The 11,458-nt window shown below is 44.8% G+C and overlaps 1 protein-coding gene across 1 annotated transcript; it reads right to left on the bottom strand.

The window, feature by feature from the left end:
• Positions 1-234: 234 nt before the first annotated feature.
• Positions 235-8,551, bottom strand: LOC104639475 (T-box-containing protein TBX6L). Its single transcript, XM_075769928.1, has 9 exons — positions 8,403-8,551; positions 7,115-7,285; positions 6,035-6,137; positions 5,420-5,584; positions 4,932-5,078; positions 4,362-4,432; positions 3,152-3,243; positions 2,235-2,427; positions 235-1,593 (listed from the first exon to the last, which is right to left on the bottom strand). The coding sequence occupies exons 1-9, from the start codon at positions 8,549-8,551 to the stop codon at positions 1,167-1,169; spliced, it is 1,518 nt and encodes a 505-aa protein (XP_075626043.1). The 3' UTR covers positions 235-1,166.
• Positions 8,552-11,458: the final 2,907 nt, after the last annotated feature.

Genomic DNA, 11,458 nt, shown 5'->3' with positions numbered 1-11,458 from the left:
GAGGTGAAACTGCTCTGATAACTACACATGGAAGCAGATCCCTATAGAGTCCCAAACAGTGGCAAAATGACTTCACCGACCAGCCTGGGAGGTGCTGAGCTCACCAGCAATGCAGCACGCAGCTTGGTGCCTACAGGGTATTAATATTAAAGTATATGCCCAATGAACAGTGCCAGGCTGGTGAGAACTGTCTGTTGACAAAGCTTGCTCAGTGCAGCACAGTAACCACAACTATAAATTATATTCCTCAGGGGTGGCAGGGGGTGGAAGTAGGAAGAAGCTTGCAGTGAAAGATTTCCTTTCCCTCAAAAAGAAGAGTGACACAGCCAGTACTGCTGTTCACAGTCCTGTTTCCGACGGCCACAGGCTTTTGGAAACCCACAGAGCAGCCCCCACGTTCTGTGAACAACCTCCCTCCATCACCAGCAGAAAGAAGAGTGTTTCACTAACCTTGAATCTAGGGGTGACAGAAGAGGGATGGGCACGGGGGACAGGCAGACACAACACACAGTCTTGCTGCCGCTTCTCCTGCACGGGACAAACTCTTCCCTGCCTGCATTACCCACTGCTGTGCTCCAGATACATACGCGTTGCTGTGTGTTTTACTCTTGTATGCTGCTGGAAGAAAGGCAAGACTCTAGCTTTAGTTTGACTATACTAAGTGAGGAACCTGCTCAAGGGGGCACCCGGATTGCTTGTTTTGTGCATCTTTGCAATAATTCTGTACAGCTTCTTGGTCTCCTGGACAGCTTACTGAAACTCCTCAGCCCCTATCTCCTTGCACGCCAGTCCTGGAAGGGATTTCAGAAACTGCCAAATGCGAGATGCAAACAGCCTGGGACTGAGAGCTTGGCAGCTCTTTAAATATTGCTCTGGCAGCTCCTGTGGTTTCCTACTCCTGTTGGGATAAAAACCACTGCAGAACACATTGATTCAGCCAGACTCACACTGACACAGCTAGGACACCCACCAGTTTAGCCATTGCTTGTGAAATACGGTGAGGGTTGTTGTGCAAGGAGACAAGGAAGTGAAGTCCCATGCTACCGCCTGCAGCAATGCCTCTTTGCCTAACGTAGACAAGGCTTCAAAAGGTCAACACCCCAGAACAAATTTGATCTCATTTACAATTTTCTTTCAGTTTTTTCATTGGGAATGGTCTTCCCCATTCACCAGCAGGCATAGGGGAACAGAGGGTACTGGCTCCACTCTGCCACGGTCCCATGGGCATGTCCCGGAGCCCCCTGTGTATTGTACTCTGTGGAGAAGGCTGAGTAGCTCATTGCCCTGTACTGGCTGTGGGAAGGCACCATCCACTGGCCAAGGCCTTGCTCGGTGCCATACGGACTGTACATGGGTGCTCGGGCCCCAGGTTTCCCAACAGAGTCTAAAGCCATGTTCACCACTCCTGTGTAGTCCTGGGGAGGAGGCAGAGGCGGGGGGAGCGGAGGCAGGTTGGCGAAGCCCTCTGGGAGCTGTTTGGAGTCGTGCTCGGGCACTGTAGCAAGATCCAGGGGGTGGCACCTTGCCCGGAAATCGTTCAAGGCCGTGGCGTCGCGGGCAGGAAGCTGCTGGCTGTCCCCAGTTTCGTGGAACCTGAGCCCCGAGGGCAGAGAGAAGAGTGAGTCAAACCTACCGCAGCGGAAAACCACTGAAAACCCACACAGCTCCCCTGGGGAAAGGCAGGGCAAGCTTTTAGCATGCCCTCTTCCCCTTGCCTACTGCTTCATTTTACTGTTAGTGTGGATTTTAGTCCAAGCCTTGCTGTCACTCACACAGAAAAACTAAATGCCAGAGAAGGTAAGCCCAGACTACTCTAGTTCTGCCTCAGTTCTAGTGTGGGCTCACTAAGTCGCTCCTGAATTTGCAATGATAAGAAGAAGGGAAAAAGATCACTGGAGTCCTGCCACTCCTCCAACACACTGCCTTCCAAAGGACAGGCAAGCTCTGCGATACACAGAGCTGGCTAGGAGAGCATTTCAGGACAGGGAAATAAAGAGCATTACTAAGACATGAGCATGCCCAGAATCAGTGGGTTTGAAGTAACACAGAAAGGTTTTGTTGTGGAGCTATCTCCATGCTAATCTAGCACCTATCACCCAGGTATGCTGTCCGAGAGAAAGGCATCCTTCCTTACTCCCACTGGCTGTTTTTCTTAGGAAACGTCCAGTAGAAGAGGAGGAATCCCATCAATTAAAGAGCGGCTTTGGATATGAGCACCAGGAGGCACGACTCACCTATATGTCTGGTAGGACGGCGTAGGCACTTGCTGCTCTCTTGCCAGACCCTCCCTCTGGTCAGCTGGCACCGGCGATGCTGCAGGGAAGGCATGGCTGCCATTCTGCTCCGAGACCCAGAAGGGGTATCCGCTGCTGACCACAACGGGGTTACTCTCTTCCTTCACATCTACATTCTCCTCTTTCTCAAAATCTGACTCACAGCAGGGAAAAGAAAGAATGGAAAAAAATGAGAAGAGGGAAGAGAGAGACAGAGCTCACAATGTTCTATTGGCAGCTGCATTAATTGCAGGATGGTGGAAGGAAACACACTAATACCTCTTCTGCAGTCATACTGTCTTAAGGGACTAGCCCTTTCCAGCTTTTTTCTGACCTTACACTGTGGTGTTCAGTCCTGCCCTGTCCTCTCTCCTTAGCTGTGCTACTGCCTTCTGCTACTGCAAGTAGTACTGTGAACTGGAGCAAGGATTGATCAAGCTTAAAAAACAACCTAACACATAAAGATTTTGGTTTTTTAATGGTATCAGTTCCTACATCTGCATCACAACCCAGCTGCACAAAAAGCACCAAGGAGAACCAAGAAGAAAGCAATGGTTGATACTGCAAGCTCGTATCACTGTTGAAGAGAGATGTTACGAAAGCACAACCTAGGATCATCTGTGGTCACAAAGCACAGCCAGGCTGGGAGGTGGGTAAAGGAGCTGATGAGTAGTCAGTAACGACAAGTGACTTGTCAGCAGTCTCCTGTGGATCATTCCCAGAGAGTCAGAGACTCAAAGCCAGAGACACTGCACTCTTCAGGGACTCCACGCAGGCCACTCTCCCCAGAGAGGGGGCTATGTTGCTATTTCTTTTCCTTCCTGTGGCCTGGGCACTGTTTGGAAATCATTCTCTGGGTTTGCTGTGATCAGTATTACCACGTTCCTCAGCACCGGACTCCTTTTCCTCAGGCAGCTTCCTCTTCTGGCCCTTGGCTGGACTAGGCTTCTGGCATTTGGCTCGTCCTTCCCTGGGAAAGAAGCAAGATACGGGAGTAGCTCGTATGTAAGCTTTTTGCCTAGATAAATACACAAGGGATGCTGGACAAGTCCCAGAAGACAAAAAGATGGGATGAACCTCTCTGACATTCTGTGATTTACACCTCTCCTAGCAAAGCACCCTGATGTGCCCTCGGGGAATACGCTTGCCATAGCTGAATTACAGGGTTAGCCATGCCGCCTGCCATTAGTGTGCGCTTCCAGCGAGAGTTTGTACAAAAGGCACAATCAATGCAGAAAATCAGCACTGGAGGTTTTGGCACCGAGTTTGTAAGTGTAGTCCGATGCTGGATACACATACTATACACACAGGTATGCATATAGTAGGTGGGTCTTTTGCTTGAAAGCAGCTTTTTCCTAAATGGAAAATGAGTCTAAGCTTAGTCAGAGATGATCCCATTGGGAGGAGAAAGAAAATCCATGACATTTTCAAAGTTTAAGTAAAAAAAGAGTCAGTCTTGGCCATTTTCATCAGGAAATAAGATTTTTTTCAGGCATAAAATAACACGAAATAAAATCTCAGATATTTTCATAACATTTTCTGCTTGGAAAAAAACATTTTTTCCTTCTCTATTGCCAATCTGTGGATGCCTTTAAGCTTTTTTTTTTTTTTCCCTGGTCTCATCCACTGGCTGCCCTCAGACCAGACAGAAGATCTTGCTGGTATTGGGGTATCGGTATGCATCTTCCCTCTTACAGTCAAAATCTCCTGTTTGGAAGAGACACTTTTCCACACACAGGGAAAGGAGATGAGGGAGCCTCCCAATGTCAGAATCAAGCTGATCTCAAAGAGACACAATGATCTGCTGTGGACTCCTGTTATCACTGCTATTCATGGGTCAGACTCCAGTTTAGCTCCGACTTGCAAGAGAATGCAGGTCTCAAATTTGTCACATCTTCCACATTTTTGTAGGAGATCCTGTATCTCCTCCCACTCCCCAAGTCTCTTGGGAGGGGGCTGCACAGAGCAAATGCAGTGTGCACAATGCAGCAGGCTCTGCAGAGCAAGCTGGAATAGTTTTGCTCAATGGCCTTGGGTAAAATTCACGAGTGAACTCCAGTTATAAATAAAGATGAAAAAACAGTTTACCTTCGAGTGTTCTTCCCATGCTCACGGAAACCTTTAGCAAATGGATTGTTGTCAATCTTGAGCTTTGTAATCTTAAAATAAAAGAAACAATATTCAGTACCATGGTGACTGGTTGGGTTCTTTACTGTTTCAAGACCTTCACCTCAGTATTTATTACGACTGCTTGTCTGCCATAGCACCTGAGCTTTCCCAGCGGCTCCCGTTATTGATTAGGAACTGACAGACGGAGACAAGTGACTGTGCCATGCTCAGCAGGAATTTGGGTGGGATTCATCTGACTATAGAAACATATAGGGTCAGTATTTATAGCTGGACTTTTGCCCATACTTTTTACTGCATTTAGGGTTCTGTTAATCACTGGCAGTGCACTTAATACAATTAAGGTGCATTATTCATCTCATCCCAGGGTAGATGTTTTCCATAGCAACCGTAATATGCCTATTTCTTTCCACCGTCCATCAGAGGTGCCCAGCGCAACTAGCTCGGAAGATGACACCTTTCTCTAGAAGAGAAAGATTTCTGAAGACAGTATTTAGCAATATGTCTGACAGCAGCACTTGCACACTGTACCTGCTCATTCTGGTAGGCAGTAACAGACGTGAAGACAGTCTCAGGGAAGCTGAAGACTTGAAAGATGCTCCAGCGGACACTGAAGAGGTCATCTGCCTGCACAATGTGGAAGCGAGGCTTGTAACGGTGCATGGAGTGGAGGATTATCTGGCGCAGAGACAGACAAAGGAGAAGGTTTCTACGTGCAAGCACTGCCAACACACTGTGCAAAGTCTCCTGTGGAGACCCCCAGGACATCCATTTCAAACCAGGAATGCCTGCCTGGGGCTGGTGTCTCCACCATGCCTGTCCAGGACAGCGCAGACTGAAGCCTCCCCTCGCAGGTAGTTAATACAGCGCAAGGGCTGGGCTGAGGAAGGAAGAGAGTGCACTTGGATATGTTTTAATTTCCACATGATCTAATTTTTCACAAATCTCACTTATTTCCCTTAACATCCATCTGCAATGAATTCCAAGAGAGCACAGCACAAAGGCCAGCTACAACCTACGTGCCCGTGTTGATCCAGGGTGTTGTTGGTGAGCTTCAGTTTTTGGAAGGAGACAGGTTCTTTCATCCAGTGGCTGCCAGGAGCTGGGGAATCTGGGTGGACATAGGTGCGACAAGGGAGCTGGGGCTCTGCTTTTCCAGCAACTTCCCACTGATCTTTATTCCACTGTGAAGGGAAAGATGGAAATATAGAGCTTAAAAAAATTACTTACATTACAGGAAAACACCAGCAACTTTGCTTCACTGTTGATTTAGTGGACTCCTGTGAAGCACATCTCTGACAAGAAGCAGATTCTCTCTTATAAGCCATGATCATGTTACCAAAACAGCTCCAAGTTTAGGCATCATTTTTCCTGCCTTTCTCCCAAAGGCTGTCAAGAGAAGTCTGACCGTTAATCATGATTAAAATTGTACCACTTACAATGAAAATTAGTTACCTTTCCAGCTGCTCCCCAAGAAAAACCAACAAACAGCTCCAGAAAGGCATAAAATCCACCAATTATTTCTGAACTTTGTCCAAAGACAATTTATCAGCCTGGCCAGTGAAGCATAAAGATTAATCTATTCCAAATAGAGATGGAAGGACAGCATAACTTGTATTATTTAAAGTACTTACCTTGTATCTGAAGTTGTCCATTGGCACAAAATCTACCAGCATGAGGTACTTGGCATATGGGATTAAGCCGGAGACTTTGATTTTACATTGTGGAAACATTCGTCTGAAGGAGAAATGAAATATACAGTATAAAGATTTCTCTATAAAGTGGCTATTGTCTAACGATCAAGCAGCAGGTCATGTTTACTCACTATCTGCAAAGTTCTGGTAGTAGTATTTCTACAGGCCAGCTATTGCACATTTTTACCATTTTACTGATGTATTGTCTAACCCTATGGGCTTAGGTGGAATAGGCACTAACAGGGCAGCAGTCGCTGATGGCCTGACATTGCTACTGCTTTTGTTCTTGCGATTCCTGTAACACAACAGTGGGAAACTTAAAACATTTGGAATTTGCACGTAGTTCCTAGCCTTCTGCAGCTATCACAGACCTGGAGGATAGATTAGAGCATTTTCTAGCGTGGGTAGAAAACATGCTCTCATCTAGCTTTCCGTTCCAGTACTCCCTGCCACCACTTTCATCTTCTGACTCTGCAAAAAGCCTTTGACACCTACCTCCCTACCCAAAGGGATTATTTCAGCTCACAGCAGCTTTGACATAATACATTACAATTTCACAATTTCATATTCTTTCACTGCAAGCTGCACAATGCATGACTCATTTAAACTTTAGAGTAGTCTGCACGTGCAGATTGTTACTATTCTACACCATGTTCTTGTCTGCAAATGCAGACTCGAGCCTAGGTATTTACTGCTGAACTGCTTCTGCCTGTGACCTAAGCAAAGGAAGCTCACGGCACTGTCCAGAGTAATCCCAAAGCGACAGGAAGAACAGCAATGTTAAGAGTTGAGATAAGAGTACAGTTTTCTCAACATATCAGCTCAACAGTGACCTTTTGCACTTCACAGTTGAGGTTTCTACTACAGCCTGAAAGTGCAATTCTTCTGCCAGAGGCAGGGTGACATGCATAATTGGCTAAAAAACTAGTTTAATGGCCACCATTTAAAAAATGAGCACTCAGAGCATGTTGATAACAGCTTGGAGGGGTGCGGTGTGGGCAGCTGTCCTGCTCCCCTCACCTGCCGGATTTGGTGATGATCATCTCTGTTCCAATCTGATGAAACTTCATCCAGAGACCCATGTCCTCAAGGGTGACCACGATGGAGCTCTGGGGGTAGGGCTCCAGGCTGGGGGAAGGAAGTGCCTCACATGGCGCTTTCACCTCTACCGGGAGAGAGAGAAAACGGTAACTTCAGACAGGCAGGAGGGGAGCTGGCATGAAGCAGCCTCTCCTGCTCAGAGGCAGGGCCCGGAGATGCAGCCCCACATCAGCCCTCCCACAGCCCTCTCCCTGCAGTACACGGAGCTACCAAATTTCACATGCTGTTGTAACAGACAGGGCCCATACATCTGGCCATTCGTTCCTCCCATTTCAGCCCCAAACCACCACACAGTGCCCAGCACTGGTTCAGCCCAGGGAGCTGAACGCCATGATTTCACCCATGAAGGTCCCGGGTGCTGCTAAGAACTAGGGAGTCTGTGCCACAATAAACCTCTTAAAGAAAATCCAATCTTTTCCTTCAAAGGCTTTTTGTTACTTAGTCAGCTCAGAAGGTATAAAGGCTTTTACAACACATTTCTTTTTAGCTGTTAAGTTCTTTTGTAGTGTGTTGTACAAACTCAACCTGACTGACTTTGTTCCAAAACTCATACTGGCAGGTAGCCACAATCCACTTTCATTCCTATTCTGGTATGATCAGCTATAACACAAAACACTTAAGTAAGAGAATAAAATGAAAGCTGAAAGGATTAGAAAGATTTTGAGTGTACCAGTGGGTAACAGGAGAAAACAACAGGTAGGTGGTAGCAGAGGTGAAAAAAATCTCTCCAGAGGACAAAGAAGGGATAGACAGGAGACCCAAGTGAAGTGGAAGCAAGAAAGGGAACTGACAGTGTTGGACCACAGAATATTCTGAAAACAGGACAGCTGGTGTGACCTGGACTTGGAGATGGAGACCACCGAGGAGCCTGTGATGGCAGCAGAAGGTGCCTCTTCAGTAACACACCATGGCACATCAGAGGAGCTGCCTGCAATCTGCCTGCGCTTTCTGTTACAGGCAGAGGACTAACTATGGTCCTGGGGAAGAGGAAAGGGAAACTACTCTGGAGAAACTACCTTTCGTGTTCATAGTACCCACCTCCTCTGTGAAGCTGGAGTAAAAAATCTCCTATGTGAGCTCTTTAATACATCGTAACACACACAAGATTGCTGCTGCCATACTGAAAAGCCCAGGTAAAACCCCCCAGTTCCATTTTAGGTCAAAAATGTGCCCTGGTGGACTGATTTCATACCCAGTAAGGCTTTACTAACACTGCCCTGCAGTCTGAATGAGGTATTGGTAAGTCTGCTCGACTTGGGGCACTCGCAGCAGCATCAGTTCAGCGCTGGCAGGCGCTCTGGGTGATGCATTATCAGCCACGCACAACTTTTGTTTAAAAGGGAGATTTTTCTGCATCTTGGTCTGCATCAGATCTTATTCACAGTGTATCAGAAATAAGGGAATTTTCACCTTGTTACAGCTTTCCTGAGTAATGTCTTCAAAAGAATAAGCATGAATAGTAGACAACTATTTCCAGAGAAATTAGGTTTTTTTCAGAAAGCAACATTTTTCCACAAAAACTACCCAACGTGAGTCTAAGGGGTTCTTCCCAATAGTATTAGGAAGTAAAAAAAAAAACCACCAACAAAATATTTAAATGTAATTTTGTCAGTTTGCAAAGGTCTTTAGGCATTTAAAAAAATATCCTCTACCCTTTTTTCTGCTTTGATCCAACATTAATGAACTGGCCAAGAAGTGACACCTAGTTTGCTCACTAAGATTAGCCTGTTAACATCTTCTTACTAAAGCTTCCCCCATATCCTCTTGCAAAGACATGAAAGCTGCCATGAGACGATGCATTCGGTAGCACAGTGCAGCACATGTATCAAAAGGAGTTACAATAAAATTGGGCTGATTTCCCACAGGAGTCATCCAGTCACAAATACATGCAAACAGATTTTGATTAGCTAGACAGATGCTCACTCCTTTCCCAAATGAATTTTACAATTAACATTTTTGTAAGCAAATTCCAATGCCATTAAATGAGACTACAAGGAAGAGCTCAGGAGTCTTTATTGAGGGGAGACTTCCAATGAAATCAAGAGGAATTTAGGTGAAAGGAGTTCAATACTGAATTAAAAATCAAAGGCCAATATTATAATCTGTTTTTCACTAAAATGAGTCCACAATGCACCTGTATGAGTGAGATGCTACAGGAGACAGGGAAAAAGAATAGCACATACCATAAACACTGCAGCAAAGACTTTAAATTGTAGTTAATGTCTTTCATGCGGCAGGTTTTATATGCACAGTCTGAGTCTGAGAAACAAGACATTAACAGTTTGCACGGGGATCTGGGCCCCAGCAGTGGTGTGGGCTTGCTAATGCTGCACGCAGTCACGTGCAATTGGCTTCAGTGGGATTCTGCAGCGGTGGATCCATTTGTAGGATCCTCTTGGGATTTGCTTTGCAGAACCAAAGGCTGGCTTGCAAGGCACTTCAAATTCACTCCTAGTTTGTGCCTATGTAACAACTGCCAAGACTCGTGCACGCGTCTCCCCCACAAAGATGCCTGCATACTGGAACTACAGCACAAAGAGGTTTGTGGCAGGGTGTCCAAGCACCGAACCAAACTTGTTAAAGCTGTACTTCCATTGTTTCCTCTTCTTCATAACTTAGTTTTTATTTTAAGTATTATTTGAAAGAGATTTACACATTTTCTAAGAATTTTAGTTCTAAGCTATTTTAAAAGTATTATCATCATCATTGCGGTGGTAACATTGCCTGTGGCACATTGTAAAATATATTCTTTATGCCAAGATGAGGTTGAAAAGGAAGATAGCTGCTCTGATAAAGGCACTGAAAATGAAGATATCTTCAATCTCTTCCATGTTTGATTTTAAAGTAATTATACAAATAAGACCAGTTTGTCCTTCGGTTTCTGTATCTAGAATGGGCTGTACATATCTTTTTCCTATCTTGGAGATGTAAAGGAAAGAGAAATGAGGGTCAATTCAGTAATGCTTGGGGGGGGTTTGGGGTGTGTAAGATCTTTGTATAGAAGATGCTGGAGTATAATTTACTCACCTAAAGCAGTCCCTCAATTAATTGTCAATTACTGAGACAAAGTTATGATGTCAAAAAACTTGTTGCAACCTTCCCAAAATGTATGGGATAGGGATTGCAATAGTGGGAACACTCCAACAAGGCAAAAGGTATACTCTTCTTACCTTCGTTAAAATCAGTTATCTTCTGAGTGAAGAAGTCCAACACTAACAGCTATCCACTGTTCACAGGGAAGGAATGCACATCAAAATATAAAGCTATCCAAGAAATTAATCTTGCCAATAACCAAAAACCCCCATGTTCTCTGACCTTATACATGTCAGTAGAAACACCCCAACCCTCTGGAGGGAACCTCATTTCTCAGAACCAGAAAGCTTTTGGCAATAAGGAAAGCACTGTGTTTCTGTAAGTGCAATAGCTTCACCTCTCAAACACACCCAGTTATCACCTGGAATATCTCTGCTGTGTGGGGTCATTCACCAGAAACAACTCAATAAGAAAATGAGGTGACTTCTAAAGTTGGAATCTTTAACATGATAAAATACTGTAATACAGTCTGATTTTTCTGGTTTTGGTCTTTTGTTTTTCAAGTCAAAATTATCTTGTAGTGGTAGAAATCAGTATGAATCAGATCAATACAGTATGGACTGCTTTATAAAAACCAAAAATAACAGTGAAGGTGGAAATTATCCGAGTCATTGCACACGCATTTTGCTTATGAATGAAATAACATATTGCGGAGGTAGAGAAAGGAAGAACACTGAGAATACCCCGTCACCTCTAATGTGTACGTGAACTGCATATCTAAACTAGGGAAATAGTTGTTTCCTTCTGATGCAGAGTAAAACCCAGGACTAAATTTGGGTTTCAGTTACTGGCATCGCAGTACCTCTGGACTGGCCCTTCCATTTCCCAATGCATATCTGTCCTTGTGCCCAATCTGATCCTGCCTCAGGCAGAAGAGGTTAAAGTTATGAGACAGATTGATGAAGAAAAACATAAATAAAACCGTAAGGAAATCACAAAAATCCTGTGTTTGAGCATGAACCTGGTAGAGGTGGGGTATGCCTTCTTGGGGTTTATACTTTCAAAGGGCAGAGAAAAAAAAAGAAAGAAAAAATGGATAGTTTGTATCAGAACTATTATTAGCAATGTAACTAATATTTCCAAACCTTCTGTGGCCTTCAACCTGAAGGAACTCAAGGTACTTTGCAGACAATATACAAATAACACCTCTAGTCTTCAGTGAGCAATCAC

The sequence above is a fragment of the Balearica regulorum genome, chromosome 17 (genome assembly GCF_011004875.1).
Source record: "Balearica regulorum gibbericeps isolate bBalReg1 chromosome 17, bBalReg1.pri, whole genome shotgun sequence".
NCBI lineage: Eukaryota > Metazoa > Chordata > Aves > Gruiformes > Gruidae > Balearica > Balearica regulorum.
This window is presented reverse-complemented; position numbering and strand designations above follow the sequence as displayed.

Coding starts and splice junctions, on each gene's coding strand:
- LOC104639475 (XM_075769928.1), bottom strand. CDS start 8,551: ATGCAGAAAAATCTCCCTTTTAAACAAAAGTTGTGCGTGGCTGATAAT. Junction 6,138..7,114: donor ATCATCACCAAATCCGGCAG/GTGAGGGGAGCA, acceptor TTTCTCCTTCAG/ACGAATGTTTCCACAATGTA. Junction 5,079..5,419: donor CCCTGGATCAACACGGGCAC/GTAGGTTGTAGC, acceptor TCTCTGCGCCAG/ATAATCCTCCACTCCATGCA.